Source organism: Leuciscus leuciscus (assembly GCF_965113295.1).
Source record: "Leuciscus leuciscus genome assembly, chromosome: 17".
Classification (NCBI taxonomy): domain Eukaryota; kingdom Metazoa; phylum Chordata; class Actinopteri; order Cypriniformes; family Leuciscidae; genus Leuciscus; species Leuciscus leuciscus.
In genome coordinates this window covers 28,832,401-28,855,271 of record NC_138741.1, presented here as the reverse complement: position 1 = coordinate 28,855,271, position 22,871 = coordinate 28,832,401, and the positions used below count along the sequence as shown (strand labels likewise).

The 22,871-nt window shown below is 42.2% G+C and overlaps 1 protein-coding gene across 4 annotated transcripts; it reads right to left on the bottom strand.

The window, feature by feature from the left end:
• Nucleotides 1-751: 751 nt before the first annotated feature.
• On the bottom strand, nucleotides 752-21,582 carry slc22a3 (solute carrier family 22 member 3). Of its 4 annotated transcripts, none has more exons than XM_082143505.1 (11): nucleotides 20,556-21,582; nucleotides 20,236-20,339; nucleotides 19,936-20,090; nucleotides 19,503-19,671; nucleotides 19,259-19,376; nucleotides 18,765-18,871; nucleotides 18,404-18,618; nucleotides 18,206-18,314; nucleotides 16,620-16,732; nucleotides 937-1,036; nucleotides 752-857 (listed from the first exon to the last, which is right to left on the bottom strand). In XM_082143505.1, the coding sequence occupies exons 1-11, from the start codon at nucleotides 20,946-20,948 to the stop codon at nucleotides 767-769; spliced, it is 1,674 nt and encodes a 557-aa protein (XP_081999631.1). In that variant the 5' UTR covers nucleotides 20,949-21,582; the 3' UTR covers nucleotides 752-766. The 4 variants fall into 4 exon arrangements, with proteins under 4 accessions (XP_081999631.1, XP_081999632.1, XP_081999630.1 ...); XM_082143506.1 differs by having other exon boundaries at nucleotides 752-854; XM_082143504.1 differs by lacking the exons at nucleotides 752-857; nucleotides 937-1,036 and adding exons at nucleotides 15,676-16,341; nucleotides 16,428-16,527 and having other exon boundaries at nucleotides 20,556-21,577.
• Nucleotides 21,583-22,871: the final 1,289 nt, after the last annotated feature.

The following is a 22,871-nucleotide window of genomic DNA, read 5'->3' as shown; positions in this document are numbered from 1 at the left end:
TTTGTTTGTCCTATTAACACACAGCAGTTGAAAGGCTAACCTCATTTCCCATGATGCCCTAATGTAATGGCTACAGCAACACTGACGTACAAAACGGGGAAGGTCCTAATATGGCCATTCAAGCTTCTTTTTTTAGTGCCCATATGATTCTAAACAGATTTTTTGTCAAATACATTTAGTAAACTGAAATTCAGTGAAAGAAATGTCAAAATCTGTATAGCTCTTGAGAACTAGAATGACTGGATTGGGTGTTGCTGAACGTTCCCCAAAAATGAATGCAATGAGTTTACCTTTTGTTCAGATTCAGACACTAATATATAACATTATAATAGAGAATTTATAGGTCACCACGTGTTAATTAACATAATGTATTGTGTGTCCCTAAAAGCATCTCTTCATTAAAAGTGAGTTTCATGGATGACTGGATGTGAATTATGTGCATGAATATAAAACAGCTTAACACTAACATACTTCATATGACTATATCACCCAGAACACTGACATACATATAGACATTAGATATTAAACATGAGGAAATACATATGAACAACAACAACAACAACAACAACAATTAAGCACATAAAGCATTAAAAGTGTAGGAATATGTCATATTTAAAAATCTTTGTCTGAAAGCATCTGAAAGCAACTAAACTCTCAGTTTTTCTTCTGTATGTATATTGCATATATGATATTACGGTAATATTACAGCAATGGACATGTTATAAACCATAGATCTTATGATAACATTTATTGTTTGTGACTGAAATCACTTCTGGGATGTTCTCTCAATAGCTTTCATCAGAACAATACTTATTTCAGTAAACTGATCACCATCTATTTCCTTGTGTTTGTGCCTCCTGCAGAACATGATATTATTAAGGCTAAACTAATAACTGGCCTATTATTAGTGAATTGAAAACAGAAAACTTGACCTACCTTCTCATATTTTCCACATCATCCACAGTTTCTGGGAGATCAACACCTTTCATTTCTGGTAAAAGCATCACCAGTCCACTGTACAGAACAGACATGGCCCCTGTATATGGTGACAGAGAGAATTGTGACAGCTGATAACAAACACAATGGAATTATTTGTATTGTCATTTCTGCAATTGAAAGACTCCTTGGCATAGACAAGAAGGGGAAGTTCTTGCCAAATACTAGCTAATCTGTACAGAATAAATGGAGCAACAACTCACATTCGTAAAATTTCCATGTTAAAGGAACACTCCACCGTTTTTTCATATTAAACTATGTTATTCCCTTAACTAAGACGAGTTGATACATACCTCTCTCGTCTCAGTGCGTGCACTCAATCGCTCTGTTGCGCGGCGACACTTTGATAGCACTTAGCTTAGCCCAGTTCATTCATTAGGGACCAAACAGCGCTGAAGTTAGAAGCGACCAAACACCTCCACGTTTTCCCTATTTCAATACAGTTACACGAGTAGTTACACGACCAAGTATGGTGACACAAAATAAAACGTGGCGCTTTTCTAAGCGGGTAAAAAGGATAACTATAATGTATGGCGGAATAGCACTTTTGGGAGTGCGCACTTCGACTCGGCGCAGTAAAAAGTCACGTTGGTTCCATAGACAGTATATAAACTGGACACAGCGACCCCATTGGATTCAACGGAGACAAGTGAAGTCAATTAGAAGCACTCACTTCCTGGGGGTTGAGCGTACTGCGCAGACTCAAACTGAGCTTGACGACGTAGATGTGACGTGAGCAACCCGTCTGTCTTCTAGTAGCTGTGCCAAGAGAAATCTGAATCATTCCCTTCCGAAACTTGATGGAGAGCGTGAGTAGGAGGTGTCCATGAGCTAGGAGCAGGAGAAACTTTTGCTAAGTATTCTGATTAATTACTTTGTCATTTTGCCTCCACGTCCCCCCGATTGCCCGCAAGCTTCTCCTCCTGTCCATACGGTAATCTCTCTACTGTGCGACAGAGAGTCGCGTGGTTATGACGCAATCGTTAGCCTATTTTTACAAAAATTGCTTCTACGGGGCCATAACGTAAGATACAAGGTAATGGAGCCTTTTATAAATTTTCGTGTTTCTTTAGAAATAAATAATGGACAAATGGAGTCTTTAAACGCCTCAGATGTAAAGTTATTCGCTGTCAAAGTGACGCCAAAATGAATGGGAGTCAATAGAATGCTAACAGCAGGTGATGGTCCGCTAATCAATGGCGGCGCCCAGGGAAGCTTCAATATTTTATGAAACCCTGCCCCCCTAGTTGGTTCTAATGACAGAAGTGAGAGGGAGAGGATTTTTCAGGCGTGACTTTTTACTGCGCCGAGTTGAAGTGCGCACTCCCAAAAGTGCTATTCCGCCATACATTATAGTTATCCTTTTTACCCGCTTAGAAAAGCGCCACGTTTTATTTTGTGTTTATTATGTCCCGGTGACCAGTGAAAGTGCAGTTCTGACTCTCTGCCCATTCATTTAGATAGGAGCCTGGTCTTGTTAGTCCGAAATAGCTGCCCGGAGGCGTTGCCAAGATGGCGGCCGAGTGGCACGACTTGCCTAAAAGGACTTTGGTAACATCCATCCCAGAGAGCATATACTCAAAGACGAGCCACGGGGTTCTCAGCCCGCTGAACAAAAAGCTGTGTGGACCAAGCAACATGTCAATACAGGTGAGAGGGCAGTTTGAAGCATTACTTGGTCATTAGGGAAGAGTGATAAAACACCCAGAGTGTGTTATACCAAGACTTGTATCCCCTCTCTTTGGATTACCTGCCATAAAGGAGCTGGACTTACTTCACACAGTGGATGCAATTCAAACATCAGACCCGAACTACAAAGAGCTGTTCCCAAAAGTCTTTACAGGACTTGGAAAACTGGAAGGAGAGTACAAAATCAGAGTTAACCACTCCATTTGCTCTGTCTGCCCCTCGTCGAGTGCCCTTGCCCATGATGAACAGAGTCAAAGAGGAGCTGGAAAGAATGGAAGAAATAGGAGTTATAGCGCCCATTGAAGAAGCAACTGAGTGGTGTTCAGGTATGGTGATAGTGCCAAAACCATATGGCAAGATTCGAATCTAAGTTGATTTAACACATCTAAACAACAATGTCTGCAGAGAGAGACATTTTCTTCAGTTATCGAGTAGTTAACACCTGGAAAAGAAAGGGTTGACACTTAATGAAAAATGTCAATTTGCAGTGCCTCAAGTTAGGACACATCGTCAGTGCAGAAGGCATACGAGCAGACCCAGATCAAATAAAAGCTATCAAAGAAATGCCAGAGCCTGGAAATACAGTTGATGTCAAGAGATTCCTTGGCATGGTGAATTACGTCGGAAAATCTTTACCCAACATTGCAGTGCTGACTGGACCCTACAGAGACCTGCTCAAAGCTGAAAACGTCTGGGTGTGGGGAAGCCCACAACAACAAGCTTTTGAAAAATTGAAGCAAGAACTCAGTTCTTCGGCAGCACAGTACTGTCCAGATCGACATATCAGAGTTTCAGCTGATGTGTCTTTCTTTGGATTAGGAGGAGTACAGCTCCTCAGCTGCAGCCTACAGGTGAATGGAGACCTGTTGCTTTCAGTTCGAGGAGCATGACACCTACAGAGAATAGGTACGCACAAATTGAGAAGGAGGCCCTAGCAATCACGTGGGCCTTTGAAAGATTTCAAACATATCTTCTGGGACTGGATTTTGTGGTCAGGACTGACCACAAGCCACTAGTCAGTCAACTAGGCTCGAGATCACCAGATGACCTACCTCCACGCATATTAAGATTTTGTCTACGACTCCTGCGGTTCTCCTACACTATCATGCACGTTGCTGGAAAAAATCTGATCATAGCAGACACGCTCTCCAGAGCTCCACTGAACCCATCTGAAGCTGACCTAAAAAGAGAGGAAGAGGTGTGTGTTGATCATGTCATTCAACAATTGCCAGCAACACCTACCAAGCTTGCTCAAATAAAGAGGGCTCATGAAGAAGACGAAGTTTGCAGACAGCTAAGTTCTCTTGTACGCACAGGCTGGGATGGAAAAAAGAGTGTTCCCTCACAAAGCACGTATGGCTTACAGAGCTACGCCATTAGCATCAGGAGCTTCACCTGCTCAACTCCTGATGGGACAGAACATCAGAACTACTCTCCCAGTGAGTCCATCCACAGTGAAACCAGCCTGACCAAACCTCTACACCTTCAAAAGAAAAGACAAAGAGTTGAAGGTAAAACAGACTAAGTGGTACAATAAACACCACAGAGCACATACAAAACCTGCTCTACAGACCGGTCAATCAGTCTGGATTAAGAATGTACCAAACCCAGGCAGAGTCATGAGTCCTGCTGATACTCCACGTTCCTACATTGTAGAATGGCAGTCTGGTAGTTTGAGAAGACACCTTTCCCATCTGAGAGCAGTTACTTCACAGCCAAGAGAGAGCGGTGAGCAGGGTGATCAGACCACCATTAAGACTAAACCTTTAGAGTTTTACTTGTTGTTGTCCGTTCTGATGTTATTTCCCTTTCTTCTGTTGAAAGATACTAATAAAGAATAAAAAAATGCCTTTTTTCCTACTGAGAAACTGAAAAAACAAAAATGAAAAAAAAAGAAGGGGAGGGGAGGGGAGGGAATGAACTGAATGAGAAAGTAATAGTGATATGTTATCTAAATGCAGGGAAAAAAATGTGTTGGTTGGAACGTTCTTTAGCTAAAAGGGGGAGATGCACTGGCAGGATGTTTAAGGGGAATAGCGGCCCGGCATCCTAGCCTGTCAGCGGCATCACGCATGCCTCTCCATTCCGGACCGTGGGTCCGGCGTCGTGGGACTCACGTCTCTGGCGTTGCGAGACTCCCTTTGCTCTCCCTTCCTGGACCTTCCATGTAAATTTTCCAGTCACGACTGAAAACCTACTTTTATTCACTTGCTTTTAATAATCAGTAATTTGTGTCTGTTTTTTAATTTTTTAATTTTTTATAAAAGAGACGGCACTCCCGCCCGCTGCGGTACCGCGCCGTAAAAAGCGCCGTGCTCAGCGGGTCCCGGAGCCTCCTCCAACCGTTACAAGCTCGCCGGTTCGCCCGCCAGCTTCACCGCCCGCTTCACCTGAGTCTATCACTCCCGGACAACGGCCGCCGTCTGCCGCCGCTTCCGTTGTGGATGACACTGAAGAAGTGGCGATTGTAGAGGAGGACAGCTGCTCTATCCTGGCGTCGAGCAGTGAGGATTGGTCGAGCTCTGTGGATCTCGCACCCTCTGCTCGCGAGTCTTCCGGGAAGAGAGCGAGCATTGAAGCGGAGCTAACGCGCATGCTCACACAGGCCGTGGAGAGCCTCGGACTCGAGTGGTCGACGCCCGCGGAGCGTGCGCACAACCGGCTGGATGGTTGTTTCCTGCTAGGAGACCGCGTTTCGCCACCTTCTAGACCCGCGCCGTTTCTTCCTGAGCTTCTTGAAGAACTCGCGAAGTCCTGGTGTGCCCCCTTCTCAGCCAGGGTGCGTACCTCTGCCTCAGCAGCATTCTCCATGGTGGACGGTGCTAAAAGCAGAGGATACCATTCTCTTCCTCTGGTGGAAGAACCGGTAGCTGCCCATCTTTGCCCGCCCTCTGCTGGACGGCGTGCAAAGACGGCGCTTCCGTCTAAAGCCTGCCGCACTACTTCAGCCATGCACAGCCGCTCTTACACCACCGCTGGACAGGCTGCATCTGCGTTGCACACAATGGCTACATTGCAGATCTTCCAAGCCAACCTTCTTCGAAAGCTGAATGAGGAAGGGCCGGAAGCTATCAGCGTGCCGGATTTAAGAAGCGCTACGGATCTTGCACTCCGCGCCACTAAATCCGCTGCACAGGCCATAGGGCGGAAGATGTCATCGTTGCTGAGAGACACTTATGGTTGAAGCTCTCTGAGATGCCGGACTCGGAGCGCGCTGCGTTCCTCGACGCCCCCATCTCTCCTGCCGGTCTCTTTGGATCTTCCGTCAAAGATTTCGCGGACAGATTCGCTGAGGTGGAGAAAACGTCACAAGCCATGAAGCATTTCCTGCCGAAGCGCGCTAGCTCTGCAACAGGCCGCTCTAAACAGCCGTCTGCTCGAAGCTCCCAGCCGCAGCCTCCGCCCACCGCCGCCGTTTCACAGCGTCGACAGGCCCGAGACTCGAGACCGCGCTCTCGCTCTGCCGGCCGCCGCCCCCCACGTGGGCCCCGGCAGAAGGTTGAGATAAAACCCGAGGCCTCAAAGTCTTCCTAGCCCGCCTAGGAAAACGACGGTGTGGCCGGACTTCCACCAAAACTTCTCGCTCGTTCAGTTCCAGAAAATGCGACTGTTCCAGTGTATTATGCATTAAACAAGCCGGTACCACGGCCCGCTTGCCTGCACACAAACGCCGTTTTTACGGCGACCCAGATGAATCTCTCAAAGAGTGTTTTTCCTGGTATTCCGGCCACGGCCGATGGTGTTATGAGTGTAGTAAAAATGCCTGCTGCCCAGTGCTCATTCCTACACACAGACACAGCCCGCCCCACAGGGCTCACGCACATAAAATCGACTCATGTCGGTTGTGCATTAAATGTAGTGAACGTGCCCACGATCCAGTGCCCACAAACACTACACACTGCATGTCTTTCGGTTTCTGTAAAAATGAAACCAACACACATACAGTCAGCTCAGGCCGACGGTGTTTTCAGTGCAGTAAATGTGCCCGCGGTTATACGCCCACATTCACTCACAGATATGACAAGCCCCACGGGGTTCCCCCCGCTCATTCTCCCTCAGCTATCCACCCAAGGAGAGTCGAGCGTGGACAGGCTGCCCGCTGTGATAAGCGCGCCCCCCGCCTCAAACGCTGCAGATGCGGCGTCTATGTTACAGCATACCGAAGCTCTACGGCCGCCACTATGTCACGGCCAGAGCCCAGATCTCATTCAACCCCTAGCTATTCGTGCGAATGCATGGGCAAAGCTCCCCGGGGTATCAGAATGGGTGCTGAACATTATAGAAAGAGGCTATTCGCTACAGTTCGCTCGACGCCCCCGCAGTTGCGCGGCGCGAATCGAAACCACGGTGGAAAAGGAAGTAGCGCATCTACTTCGAACCGAGATTGCGAAACTGTTGAGCAAAGGGGCCATAGAGCCTTTATCTCAAGCTCAGAGCGAAGGGGGTCTGTACAGCAGATATTTTCTGGTACAGAAGAAAGACGGGGGTCTCAGACCCATTCTGGATCTAAGACAGCTGAACAAAGCGCTTGCAAAGCGCCGGTTCAAAATGCTCACAACCAGGAAAATCCTCTCGCAAATTCGCCAAGGGGACTGGTTTGTGTCAATAGATCTGAAGGACGCGTATTTTCAAATACAAATAGCGTCACGTCACAGGCGATTTTTGAGATTCGCCTTCGAGGGCCAGGCATATCAATACACAGTCCTACCGTTTGGCCTGTCCCTAGCACCCCGTACATTCACAATGTGCATGGACGCGGCCCTCGCTCCCCTGAAACTTCGGGGAATGCGAGTTTTGAACTACTTGGACGATTGGCTGGTTCTAACTCAGACTCACTCAGAGCTCATAGAACACAGGACCATGTTACTCGAACATCTCGAGAACTTGGGTCTCAAAGTCAATTGGGCGAAGAGTTCACTGTCTCAGAGAATATCTTTTCTGGGCACAGAACTGGACTCGCTGTCTATGACAGCTCAGCTATCGCCACAGCGCAGGCTTGACATTCAGCGCATGACGGAAACCTTCCGCTGCGGCGCTATAGTCCCTCTCAGAAAGTTTCAAAGGATGCTGGGTCTCATGGCCTCAGCATCATCAGTACTCCAGCTGGGTCTGCTTCGCATGCGCCCACTACAGTTCTGGTTAAAAGCGTGAGTGCCGCGCCGAGCGTGGACCTCCGGGCTTTTTCGCCTCAAGGTCAATCAGAAATGCATCTCAGCCCTGAAACCTTGGAAAGCGATCGACTGGTACCAGTCAGGTGTAAGCCTGGGGACTTCCTCGAGTGTGAAGGTGGTGTCTACGGACGCCTCCACCTAAAAAGGAGGCGCTTTTGTCCCCAGATAGCTGGACACCACGTCTTGGTCCGTTCGGACAACATGTCAGTGGTGGCCTATATAAATCGCCAGGGAGGTATCAGGTCCCGAAACCTTTACAGGCTGACGGAACGCCTCCTGGTCTGGGCTCAGCGCAATTTGCGCTCGCTGAGAGCAGCGCACGTGCCCGGCCACCTGAATGTGGGACCAGACAGACTGTCCAGGAACAATGTTCCAGCAGGAGAATGGTCCTTACACCCACAGACAGTCCAGCTGCTGTGGGAGACATTCGGCAGAGCGGAAGTAGACCTGTTTGCGTCTCAAGAAAACGCTCACTGTCCAAAGTTTTTCTCCAAGAGCATGGACGCGCTGGCCCACGTCTGGCCCCGCTGCCCACTCTATGCTTTTCCCCCCGTCGCGCTCCAACCTCAGGTATTAGAGCAGATCAGGGAAAACGGATGCTCAGTGCTACTAGTAGCTCCGTTCTGGAAGAACTAGGCCTGGTTCCCAGTTCTGATGCAGCTGACAAGCACTGCCCCATGGCCGATACTGGTGAGGAGGGACCTCCTCTCTCAAGCCAGGGGCTCGATCTGACATCCTCACCTGTAGCTTTGGTCCCTACATGTGAGGGCCATCAACGGGTACCCGCTAGCCTCCCGGAGGGAGTGCTAAACACAATCACGCAGGCTAGAGCCTCTAAGGGCAGGTGGGTGTTAGAGCGCACTCTACAAGAGGCATGGCCTCATCGTGGGCTTGGTCTAGTGGGATTGCCTTACAAGATATATGTATGGCGGCAGGCTGGGCCTCCCCGTCTACATTTATAAGGTTTTATAACCTAGAGGTTCCCGCTTTACAGGCTAAGCTGCTTTCGGTCTGATAAATCGGTATACATCTAGTGTATATATCTATGCACCAGTCTGCGTACACGTCAGATCAGATCACTTCGACATGGCTGCGTATAAGAGGTAAAAACGATATAAATACTGTTCGTTTTCTCACACAAACCGCTCGTTTCGTGTCTTAGGCCATCAATGTGTACTTACGATGGGGAATTGTTTAATTTGGACGACGGGGAATTGTTTTAATTTGGACTCTGTGCTTGTGTTTTGAGATAATGACCATAGACCTGCATTATATGACTGACAGACAAGAACGGTTTGACCTAAAAATATCAAAATTGAAACTACTGAGGAAAAAAAGACACCTACATCTTGGATGCCTTTGAGGTAAGCTAAAACATACCAAAAATTTATTTCAAAGTGAACTATCCCTTTAAGGTCTGCAAGCCATGAGTCTTTACAAACCAAAGAAAACTAGGATACATGAGGACAACATTCAGATTAGGGTAAATATAATATACAGTAAACAATGATTCTCACTATGTTATAATGGTGGTCCAGTTCTCATTAAAGGTCCATCCTTTATTATAGATGAGTGCTGTTGGTAAATGTGGATCGTTTGACAGAGACAGAGACAGGTGCCTTCCAAGGCACGTCAAACTTCACGCATTTACAAAACGCGCCGTGGTCCGGGCCAGTGCGGGGAAGTATCAGATCCCACACCTGCTCTTTTGAGAAATCGCATTTCTCCAGACCTGCACCTTTACACCAGTGATCTGGCATATATCCTAAGAATACCACTCTTATTAGCAACAAAAGCGATCAGCAAAATAGGCAAAGAACCTAAGATTCTCCTAATTACAACCTAAGACCTAAGAGAGAGATTCTCTTCTGATACAACCCAAAATCACCGGCATGGTGCAGAAAACTTGACATCTTTACAAGGGTTGGTGGAAGCAGTTTCTTTTTAGTCCTTATTTTATCATATAAAGACTGTTAAGTTTGGACGTTTGGTGTGGTTTACTGCAGACACTTTAGAGTAAGTCATGCATGAGCTTTTAAAGGGCTGCAAAGGTGGAGTTATGAAACCTTAAGAACCTGATCAAAGTTCATAAACAGTCAGAAGAGATCTGAAACCTGTGTAAAAATGTTAAAGGGCCAACGTGAGAAAAAAAAAAGTATATACCAAAAATGGTAACACTTTACTTAAAGCCTTTATACAGTAATGCATTATACAAGTATTTTAATTCATTAATTATGCCTTGTTATGTACCTTATAGTGCATTGTATGATCTCCTGAATAATTGTACATTTATAATACTTATGTTGTTATGCCTTTAGAAACTATATTGCATTAAAACAAATGACAAACAATCAATTTCAGATGTAACAACTAACAAGAAATCTAAAACTATTATAATGCATTTTAACTTTGGTTAGAATTATTCATGAAAAGATATGCATTATAATGTACATTATGAATACTTTGATTGTGCATTATACTCTACATAAAGGCTTTAGTTGTTGCCCCAAAAACTTTAGATATACAAAGTCAAAGACGGTGCATTCATATAACTTATGAACATGAGAAAGTGCAGCATGCAATAGACCATTTGGGTGTTTGCAAAAAGCGACAGACCTGCAAGGGGACATCCTCCCCCTTAATAATTTTTTTTGTGAATTTTTTTTTTTGAAATTTGGGGCACTCTGACAAGAAAATAAAGGGAAAATACAACATTTGCTTCAAGTAAAAAACACACATTTATTGACACTAGGGCTGGGCAGTGACACAAATTTCATAATTCGATTTCATTTCGATTCAATATCGATTAATTTGGGGCCCAAGTAAGTACATGACTAATTTCCTCAAAGAAAAAAATATCCCTCACTTATGCTGTAAACTACACAGGGAACCCCAGTTGGTCATTCACTATAACATTAAAGTTAAAATTAACTTATTTGTAGGCTACTTACATTGAAATTACACATACGGTCTTTTTACAATAACGTTATTATAATACATTTTAATCACATAATTATGTTTCTACTCGTTTAAAAAAGCTAGTCACTCAATGCCTCCAAGACAAAGGAGCTCATCATTAATTTCAGGAAAAGGGGAGGAACCTGCCCCCTTGGATATCAGGGGAGAAAGGGTGGAGAGGAGAAATTTCTTGGCACGTATATTTCCCAGGAACTCGCATGGACTGTTAATACACTAGTGAAAAAGGCACAGTGCGGCTGTATTTTCTAAGGTCACTGAGGAAAACCAATCTGTCCCAGCAGCTGCTTGTGTCCTTCTACCATTGCTCCGTCAAAAGCGTAGTAGGCATCTTGGTTTGGTATGCTGGATGAACGGTGGCAGAGAGAAAAGCTCTGCAGAGTCATCAACTCAGCACAGAGAATCATCGGCTCACAGCTGCCTTCACTTGAGGACATTTACAGAACCAGATGCCTACGGCGTGCCAGAAATATAATAAAGGATTCCTCTCACCCTGGCAATCATCTCTTCACTCTGCTGCCATCCGGAAGGCGTTATTCGGTCTCTTAGGACACGCACCTCCACCAGACTCCTGAACAGTTTTTACCCACGTGCCATCAAGGAACTGAATTCTAGCTAAAAAACGGGAGGACAAATCTAGGAGGTTGTTCAATAAAGTTGAATTTAATATATTTCTTATTGACTATATTTTATTATTTATACTTTTTACTTTGTTTTTCTTGTCTGTATTTTTCTGTATGCATGTTGATGTACCACTGTGGAGAAGCACAGAATTTTGTTGCACAGTTGTGCAATGACATTAAAGCATTCTAATTCTAATAAAAAAAAAAAGGTGACTGTGATTAAATGGATTTACTCAAACATACATTAAATATTGAAGAACAGGTTAAGTAAACATACAATGAATATGCAATATAGTGCATATATTAGGCAAAATACTCCTCTCTGAGTTAATTTTTCTAGCTGACTAATGAGTTTTTGGACACTGAATGACTTTTCTGAGGTAAATGTGATGTTATGTGACAATACGTATGTTTACATGCACACCAATATGCTGATAACTCACAAAAATCAGCTTATTGAAATGCTGACCTTAGGGAATCTCCTGATGCAAACTGCAAACCTGTTGTACATCCAAACCAATAACCCGGCAACACAAGTAAGCCACGTTTATAGTCTTTTTTAAAAACATATCTGTTTTCTTTAACTTTAGCTACATTTCCCATAACCCCTGTTCTTATCCTAATCACCTTGCTCAGCTGTTTCTCATCTACTGGGCTTTATAGCTGCAACTCGCACAGCATTCTGTGCGAAGTTTTGTATTACTACTGTGAACAATTCCGAGCATTTTTTCCTGTGTTTGCCTACCTGGTTTGACCCTATTTTGTTCCTTGATTGCGCCCGCCTGCTGCCTGCCTGCTTTACCTCTGCCTGGATACTGGATTTCGACTGTTCGCCGCCTGCATCGACCAATTGCCTGTTTACTGACCACAAATTGTCCTGCTCTCTCCTGCTACTGTTTGCCGGTGTTTTCACCTTTGCCTGTCGACTTCTCCGAGGCCTCTATACTGAACCCGACTCGTGTCCGAGGCACTCGTCGAATGTTTGGACACGAACCTGCTCAGGTTTCGGGTCAGACCTTAGGTTTTCGAATCCAAGTGGACCCGTGAAGACCTCTAATAGGTACTTTCAGCTCAATTTCCATTTGACCTTTTTCTCATTTTTTGGGGAGGAAAAAATCTACAGCTGTTGCAGACCAGAGCACTTAGGAATCGCTCTTCCTCCCAAGTGGGAGAAATGACACTATGGAGAACACATACTGCCCTTCTGGAGGTTCACATGTGGAAATACATCACGTGGATTTCCTTCTAGGAAGTACTACAAATGGGAAGAAGTCCCTGCAGTAGATCCAACCTAAAAAGGGAGGAACTACTACAAATGCAGCAACTGGCGGCAGAGACGGGGCTCTGTCTAGGTTAAGACACGTGTTTACCAACAGGGAAACCGTATCATGTACAACACATCATATTGGATTACCATCAGGGAATCACTATATATGGAGCACCTAGCCCAGTATATGGGCTGACCCTGGTGTTGAATTCCTCCATCGAATTTGACTGCTGCAAGTTGTTCATCATTCTAGGGAACTCACGTATACAAAAAAGCGCACATTTGTGCAGATGTCTCTGCAGATGTCTTTTAGAGAGTCGCAGTTGGCTAATGCCCAGGATGATGCCACAGTCCTCGTGGAGTGTGATCGTACTCCAAAGGAGCATGCCAGCCTTGTGCCAGATATGCCAAGGCTACAGCATTCACTATCCAGTGGACCAACCTCTGTTTGACCAACTGTCAGTGGACCAACCATCTTCCCCTTCTGCTGTCCCTCAAAACAGACAAAGAGCTTCTCAGAGCTCCTGAAGCTCTGCGTGCGGTCCAGATAAATGTGCAGGGCTTGATATGGCTGGGTCTGCCTCATCTCGAGGCAGTGCTTGCAAGTTCACCACTTGGTTCATAAAAGGACCAAAATCGAGGCACGTTTTGCTGACAGAGAACGCCTACATGTCCCCAAACTTTCCCAACCTCCTCAAAATGGAGTCGAGTGTGGTCAAGAGCGCCGTTTTCAATGAGAGGGCATCCAACTCAACTGACTCTAGCGGCTCAAGGGCCAGCAAGAGTAGTCTTGAGGGAATAATCCCATGAGGGAAAAAGGAGTGGCCTAGGAGGATTCAACCTCCTGGCACCTCTCAGGAACCTGATGATCAGGTCGAGATTCCCTAACGATTTGCCACTCACTGCTTTATGATGTGCTGCTATGGCAGCTACATACACTTTCAGGGTGAAAGGGGACAGGCCAACCCTCCAGCCTCTCATACAGGAAGGACATCACTGACCTGACTGTGCATCTCTATGGGTCTTCCCCTCGGGAAGCACACCAGTGTAGCAAATTAGCTCTAAGAAATATTAATAATCAATAATAACTTGTTATAATTGATTATGAATATTTGGATCAGTTAATGTAGGAAAATTTATATTACAATCAATTAACCTGTTTGTGCCGTGAACACTCACTGTTAATTTTTTATTAATTCTAAGAAATGTACATTTCCGGGGTATGGGAAATGTCTTTCTTACTGTAACAGTACTATAAGAGCCTGTAGTCAAAATCTATGATTAGTGACTCCAGATATGAGCTTGAGACACGGACAACTTTATGTGTGACATGAACAAGATTTTATTAAATAGACTATTAACTTAAACTACTCTAACATACACATACATACATGCATACAGTTAACCAAGAGAAAGAGAGCTGAAGCAGAATACAGGAAAGCAAGAAGTTATAGCATTGTTTTAAATTCAGCAGATCAACAGCCTTGAGCAAACCATCAGTTTAGTTTAACACGCCCTTCTTTAAAAGGGGTAAGGATACTTAATGTATCAAATAATGATACTAAGTTTGATACTTGCATGTCTCGCCCATTTGAATTAAACTGTCCTGATGCAATTTGTTGAGGCTCCAGTTGATCTTTGCTGATGTGGTCTTGATGTGAGAGAACCAGTGGGAGTCAGAGGATCTTTGGTGAATGGAAAGACAAGGCCGCAGCTTGGCACAAGCTTGGGGGTCCTTAGAAAACTACTAGTTCAGCATCATCTTCACATCAGGATTTCAGAAAGGGACTAAGAGAGTAAGAGACTAAAGCCCCTTTCACACAGAGATTCCGGAAAATACACGGATAAAGTGATCCGGGATTTGACCCGGGTTCATTTGATTTTGGTTCACACTGCCAGTGATTTTCCGGAATCAGAGAGTGCATTCACACACAACCCGTAAAAATCCTGTAAAGACACGTGACATTGATGTGACTTGTGTCTCAGCAGCGTCTTAAGTTTGCTTATGAGCTGCGATTTCTCTTTCGACAAACCACGCTTGTGCTTTTTTTTCTCTGATTCAATCATAAACTTGCGCATTACGTACCGTTTCACAGCTGGCGAACGATCCCAGCTTCAGCGTCATCACTATACGACACGGCATTATTACGGCTTTTGTTCACACAGTGCGCGTTCTGGGACTGAACACGGCAATGTTACTAGGTCCCCAACCCGGCATCGATGCCGGCATCAATCCCGGGTCGTGTTTGCGTTCACACAGAAGGCGTTCTGGCAATTTGCCGGGATCATCGCGCTGTGTGAAAGGGGCTTAAGAGACTAAGAGCCGTGATCTTGTGATCAATGATTTTTAAAGCGTGAAGATGTCACACCCTCTGGAGGGTTCTGAGCCAATAAGAAGTTTATTGAAGAAATTTGAAGAAATTTAATTTCTTTACAACCTTTTGTTCAAGCAGGCCTTTGAACATGTAATTTGATTGGGTGTTTAACAAAAGAATCTTCAAGATTCTTATAATACTAATGCGTCACAAAGTTAGCAAAATGTAATGTAAATTAACAAATGAGCTTTAAGAGAGAGTCACAACTCTCTGCAAATTCCTTTTGGGGTCGTAAAAAGTCTTATCAGTCTTAATGTGTCCTGTAATAGGACATCGGGTTCTGCCCCTGTGTTAGCTTCATTTGGGATGTTAGTTTTGGGGGAAGTTTTCTGAGGTTCACTAACTTTAACACTATTCTTACATCAAATGCCTGGCACTGATTTTTTTCCAGCCTGTTTAACATTCAGACTGATTGTTCAGATTTGTTTGTCCCATTAACATACAGCAGTTGAAAGGCTAACCTCATTTCCGATGATGCCCTAATGTAATGGATACAGCAACATGACGTACAAAACGGGGAGAGTCTTATTTTTCCCATTTAAGCTTAATTTAAGAAGAAATATTTTTTTGTGCCCAACTGATTGTAAACTAAATTTTATTGTCCAATACACTTAAGTAAACTTAAGTTCAGCGAAAAACATATTACAAAATCTGTACAGCTGGTACAGCTAGAATGACTAGATTGGGTGTTGCTGAACGTGCCCCAAAAATAAATGCAATGAATTTACCTTTTGTTCAGACTCAACGTATAACATAATACAATAGAATTTATAGGTCATCACGTGTTAATTAACATAACCTATTGTGTGTCTCTAAAAGCATCTCTTCATTAAAAGTGAGTTTCATGGATGGCTGGATGTGAAGTTTGAGCATAAATAAAAAACAGCTTAAAGAAACACTAGGAACACAGAACACTGAAAATATATCAACACTTAGATACATTAGATATCAAATATGAGGAAATACATTTAAAGAACAAAAGAAAAAATAAACATAAAAAAAACTAATAAAGCATTAAAAGTGTAGGAATAGGTCATATTTAAAAATATAAGGTCTAAAGGCATCTGAAGGCAACTATACTTTCAGATTTTCTTTTGTATGCATATTGCATATATGATATTATTAACCATAGATCTTATGACTACATTTATTGTTTACATTTATTGTCACTTCTCTCAATAGCTTTCATCGGAACAATGCTTATTTCAGGAAACTGAGCACCATCTTTTTCCTTGTGTCTGCGCCTGCTAAAGAAAATATGATATTATTAACAGGCTAAACTAATAACTGGCCTATTATTAGTGAATTAAAAACAGAACATTTGACCTACTTTCTCATATTTTCCACATCATCCACAGTTTCTGGGAGATCAACACCTTTCATTTCTGGTAAAAGCATCACTAGTCCACTGTACAGAACAGACATGGCCCCTGTATATGGTGACAGAGAGAATTGTGACAACTGATAACAAACACAATGGAATTATTTGTATTGTCATTTCTGCAATTGAAAGACTTCTCACCATAGACAAGAAGGGGAAGTTCTTGCCAAATACTAGCTAATCTGTACAGAATAAACGGAGCAACAACCGCCCCAATGTCACTGGCTGAAGAGCATACAGATACACCCAAGTTTCTGTAAAACCAGTAACAAAAATCTGTAAATTACTAACAAAACAGAGAACAAAACAATGTATATTTAAACAAATACCCAATCTAGAAAGAAAAGCAATACTCTTCAAGACAAACTTCAAAGCTTCACATGAAAGTTTCAAACAGTTTGATGGTCTGAAGGTTATTTAATTCTCATAAAGTTTGCATACTTGGGAATTTTAAAGAGTGATTTAAAGTTTGAATGTTAAGCATTTGATATCGTTTATGCATTGTGGTTTATCGTTTATGCTATGTGGTTGCTAATGTGCAGTCAGTGGTATGCTATTACTACAGCCGTTCTGAGTGATCGTTATGGTACTGATCGATGGTGTGACTTTGGGGATATTTAATTGTAAAACCTTAAAGGAGTAGTTCACTTTAAAATGAAAATTAGCCCATGATTTACTCACCCTTAAGCCATCCTAGGTGTATATGACTTTCTTCTTTTAGACGAATACAATCGGATTTATATTAATAAACACCCTGATGCTTCCGAGCTTTATAATGGCAGTGGATTGCAACCATCAGATTTAAGCTCAAAAAAGCGCATCCATCCATAAGAGCTCCACACGCCTCCGGGGAGTTAATAAAGGCCTTCTGAAGTGAAGCGATGAGTTTGTGTAAGAAAAATATCCATATTTAAAACTTTTGTAAAGTAAAATAACTAGCTTCCGGCCAAATGAACATACGGAGTCCACTTAAGTGTAAAGGCGTTGACTTACACTTGTCAACGTGTACTGACAAGCTGATCAGTACTGCTGATATTTACGCTACGCCATGACGCACTACGCTACTTCCGACGTCACAAGTTGCGTAAAACAATTAGTTCCATGCATCTGTTTCTGTAATCAACACTGAACTGACTTCAGCTGAAATAATGCTGAATAATGCTGAAATGCATTATTTTCCTGTTATTACTGTAAAGCTGCTTTGAAACAATCTGTATTGTATAAATCGCTATATATTTATATAAAGGTGACTTGACTTGACTGTATAAATAAAGGTGATTTCAGTTGATTACCCTTCCTGTGTATTAAATCCCTGAGTTCTTTCTGTTCAGTCTTGTTTATGTTCATTGTTTGTGGTTGCTTTTCATGAGAGTTGACTCCTGTGTTTTTGGTGAAGATTTGTAATTAAAGATTATATAGTGGGATTATATCATCATACCCTTCACTGCAGCCACTCACTTGTGACACATACATAAAGTTTCCAAATATAAACTCACGTTTCACGTTTCGGTATGGGTGTGAGTAATTTACGTAGTAGAACAAAACGTCAAGGTATCGTCAAGTTATGTTTACCCCAGTTTCTAGAATAACAGTGTGCCAACCAACCATGATCTTGAGACAATATTACATAATACAAATATTTGGCTTTAATTAAACATTAGCAACAGCATAAACATACTTCTGTTTCATATTCCTTGACTGATATATGACTGATAAATTATTCAAACCTGAGAGGTGTTGGATACAGTTCTGTGTTGGCAAAGTTCACAGTCTCATTCCCAATGGCAACAGCCAGTCTTCCTATTATCGCAATGGTTCTTTTGAGCCAGGAAATATCTTGAAAAATAGAATGATGAACACTGTGAACACCAGACTTAGGGATCATTTCTGATCATTTAAGAATAATTTCTGGTGGTGTAGCTTACTTGGTGAAATAAATGGTACAGTCAAACAAGCGGCCCCTCCAATAAAATTGACTGTAGCCATGAGGTGACGTCTGCCAATTCGGTCAACTAAAAAATAAAATATAATTCCAGTTGGAAGCTCCACCACAGCTGAGATGAGGAAATCCAGGAAAACATTATCCCCTGTGATTCCTAACCGTAACACCAAACCCTGGAACACCACAGCACCAGTAAACCTTCAGGAAGATAATGCAACAACAACCTTAAACATCACTCTATAGTGATCTTGGTCTAATGCAGGAATGGTTTGCTAGTTTTTATACTTTGATATTGTTAAATAACAGCATAAAAATGTGTATTCAAGGACACAAAGAAAGCTCACCATGCATATATCAAGATGAGGGTGTGCTTCCTCATTTTAGGAGTCCTAAATAAATCTTTAAATGAAGGGTGTATGATTTCCTCTTGTTTTTCTATCAGAAGATCCATCTAAACAAATTAATACAAAATAGTTCCTGTTAAATACATAACAGCAGCATTTTCCAGACTACTGGAGACTCATGGTGCAGATGATTACTTATTTGAGGAAATAATTACTTATAAAGCGACAGTCTTGCACATCAAAACTACATTTTGCATACTATGAGAAGGATACTATGTATAATTGAACAGCAATTACACACTTTATGCATAAACTTTGCTCTTAACAAGCAGTAAAAAAAAAAGCTTCTCGTCTTTGATATTGTCACATCATATCATAATTATGAATTCCAAACTCATTCCTGTATGTAGGAGGATTTGAAGGCATAAAAAAAAAAACCATTGGATATACTGTACTAGAACAAAGAGAGTTATAAATAGTCAGTGTCAAATTACCTCTTGAAAGTCTTCAGGAATCGATCTTTTATTGCACTTGGCAATGCTTTCAATAATATTTACAGCTTCTTTTGTCCTCCTTTGTGACAGTAACCATCTGGGAGACTCTGGAATAACCCTGTGACCGTAAATGATATGTGATGGAATACCAATAACTTATGTAGAATGACTGAAGAGAACCCTCATTTCAAATGTGATTAAGAATCATTCACAAATATGTTATCATTCCATCGCAAGCAATTACCAGTAATAGACCAGAAAGATGAATGTTGGCAGAGTCATGGCCAGCTGTAGGTTTTTCCATGAAGGAATGTAATACGCAAGAGCAGGAAGGAGCACCAAACCCAACGAGTACAGCGTCCGGGTCATAACGGAGACAAATTTCCTGTTGTTTGATCCAAAGAATTCAATAACTGTTTTGAAAAAAGAAAATATATCAAGAAAACAGGTCTGCAGTCTTCATGCTCCTAGTGCAAGATGTAGAACCTCAAAACTGCGTTTTTGTAAACATATCAGTAAAGTTACACACAAAGTACACTATTGTTTCAGAAAAATTATTGCTTTTCAACTGTATCTTTTTAAATGACCATGTTGTTTTATTTAACTCCCGGTTAGTTCTCATCTGATGTTAATTCATGTTCTCAACAGTCACATAAAAAGGCATCTTATGTACTCACTTAACACATATGTGGCAGTCCATGCTCCTTTAGCGAAAAAACCTTGCAAAAATCGGAAGAACAGGAGCAGGGGGTAATAATAAGAAAAAATAATACATATCCCAGAGACTCCAAGGCCGAATATAGATGCAATAAAACATGGTTTTCTTCCAAACCTGTAAAAAAATAAGAATAATTTGATAGCTTAACTACCTTTATTATTTCCAAGCTCAAATGACAGTAAACACAATTCGATTTTTTGAAGAATACCAATAAAACATACTGAAACATGAAAGATGGTCATAAAGCATTTGATCAAACCTGTCAGCTAGGTATCCAGTCACTAAGGCACCTATAAAGAACCCTACAGCTAAGGATACCTGATTCAGGTCTGCAAGCCATGAGTCTTCACAAACCAATGAAAACTACGGGATACATGAGGACAACATTCAGATTAGGGTAAGTAACAAACACAACTACACATCTAGATATAGTAAACGTTATAATGAGCTGTGTTTAAAACATTGATCAGTTACATTTTAAAGCATGCAAACCCAAAGCAAGCAGATACATGTCAATGATTTGCTATTTTCACTTCACTTTTGAGTCAATTCTAAAGCAGAGCTGGTAGTTTTTCTCACCTCTGTTACAATGGTGGTCCGGTTCTCATTAAAGGTCCACCCTTCATTACAGGAGGATTGATGACTGCTGTTGGTAAATATGGACCGGTCGACAGAGACATTACATGTGAGCGCGCTCCCGTTCCAAAGCGCGTCAAACTTCACGCATTTACTAAACGCGCCGCGCGGGCCAGTGCGGGGAACTGTCAGATCGCGCACCTGCTCCTCTGAGAAACCGCATTTCTCCTGGATATCCGCACTTTTACACCAGTGATCTGGCGTATATCCTAAGAATACAACTCCAATAAGCACAAATGCGAGCGGTAAAATAGGCAAAGAACCTAAGAGAGAGATTCTCTTCTGATACAACCCGAAATCACCAGCATGCTGCAGAAGTTCATCGAAATTAGACATCTTTACAAGTGTTAGTGGAAGCGGTTTATTTTATCATATGAAGTTGAAGATATGAAGATGTTGTTGCCAACTTTGGTGTGGTCTTCAGAGTGAGTCACGCATGAGCTTTTAAAGGGCTGCGAAGGAGGAGTTAAAAACCCTGAAGAACCTGATCAAAGTTCCTTAGCGTCATGTGAGTCAAGTCAAGTCACCTTTATTTTACAATACAGATTGTATCAAAGCAGCTTCACAGTGATAACATTAAAATAATACAACAAAGTTTGTTTGTAGAAGAAAATTGCGTCATCGTCCACCTTAAGTAAGGCAGATCAATAATTTTGTTGAATATTAAATGCCCCCAAAACAACATGAGGAAACAACATAGTCAGAAACTTAATGAAAGGTGCTGTAATGCATCAAATGTGCCTTTTACCTGACAGATGAGATATCACTCAAACAGTTGTCAAGAGAAATCAGCTGTCTCTGTTAGCAGCAGCCTGCATTTTATTTAAAAATTTGTTTTGCCAATCAATCAAAAGAACGGTCGCTGATGCCTGTCAGACACTTTGCGCGTTCGAATTTACTGTCATCGGATTGGCTGGCACAAATTTGGAGGCGGTGCTTTGGCTAAATTTGCTTAAACTTAGACACTTTTGAATTCGTGACCACTTTTTATACCAAATTTTAGAAATTTACCTCTAAACAAGAAAATGTGTTACCTTCTTTGACAAAATTAACTATCTGGTTGATTATTGGCCAGTCTGGTTTATTGATTATTATAAAAAAAATGTTTTAGCATAAGGCATTGAATTGTAAGTGGACAAGTGCACATGCGGCCTAACATTCCAATCAGAAGTATTTCTGGTATCTGTTAATTATTTTCAGATGATAATAATATTAAAACAGCATCTAATAAAACCTATACACCATTAAAGCAATATATAGACGAATCCGACGAGCGTTCTGTGTAGGCTGCCATCTTGTGGCGACGCCATTACTGAGCTGTTACTAGTATAAACAAACCTCCGTGATAACGCACAGTCGATGACAGCTACAGCCAGGCAGAATGACTTGTTGGGTTGATGATGTTAGACAGTGGGCTCCAGTCACAGATGAAGGTACAAACGATCTTACAGATTATTTATGAAAATAGCTTGGCAATAACTATGCTAGCTAGGCTAGCTAACGAGGAAACTATAAAAAGATCTGTCCATTTGACAACAATAAATAAATGAATATCAAATAAACGAATTCATGTTTTTCATTTGTGACCATTATTGATCTCATTTTCACATTTCAAAAGGAAAGGGTGGTACAGCTAACTGCTAGCGTTGTTGGTTCTCAGAGTGAGAGTCACAGTCGAGCAAACCAAACATTAACAACAGACATAAGTAATGTTACTACTTCCCCATCGCGCCCCTTCGGTTGTTTTAAAGGTATTCAAGAGTATTTTCTCCTTCGCCTGGCATCCGATGATCAACAAAATGCCAACTACAGGTCACTGATAGAGGGTCAAAATGATCTGAGCTCCGGATGGTTTGGTTAGCTAAATAATGCACACTCTACCAGATGATAAACACATAGTTCTAAAAGGACCTGTCCGATTTTCACAGACCATTAACAACACTCATACTGTACAAATAACTCGGCAGAGGAAGAATAGGAAAGTTGTAGATGTAACGTTAGTGACAGTCGTAAATCGCGGGCTGTTTATTCCAGTGGACGCAACCAAACCAATAGGAGGCAATGGCGCAACGCTACCCAGCAACAGCTCAGTAATGGCGCCCGCTTACTTCCGGTAGTTTCGCCGGATTCGTCTATAGGCTACCCAATAAGTTGTAAAAGGTAGATGACATAGTACAATGATTTATACCATGCTTTTCCATACACAATTTATGGTCTGCCATTTGGCATCAAATTACTTAATTTAGGAATTTTGTAAAT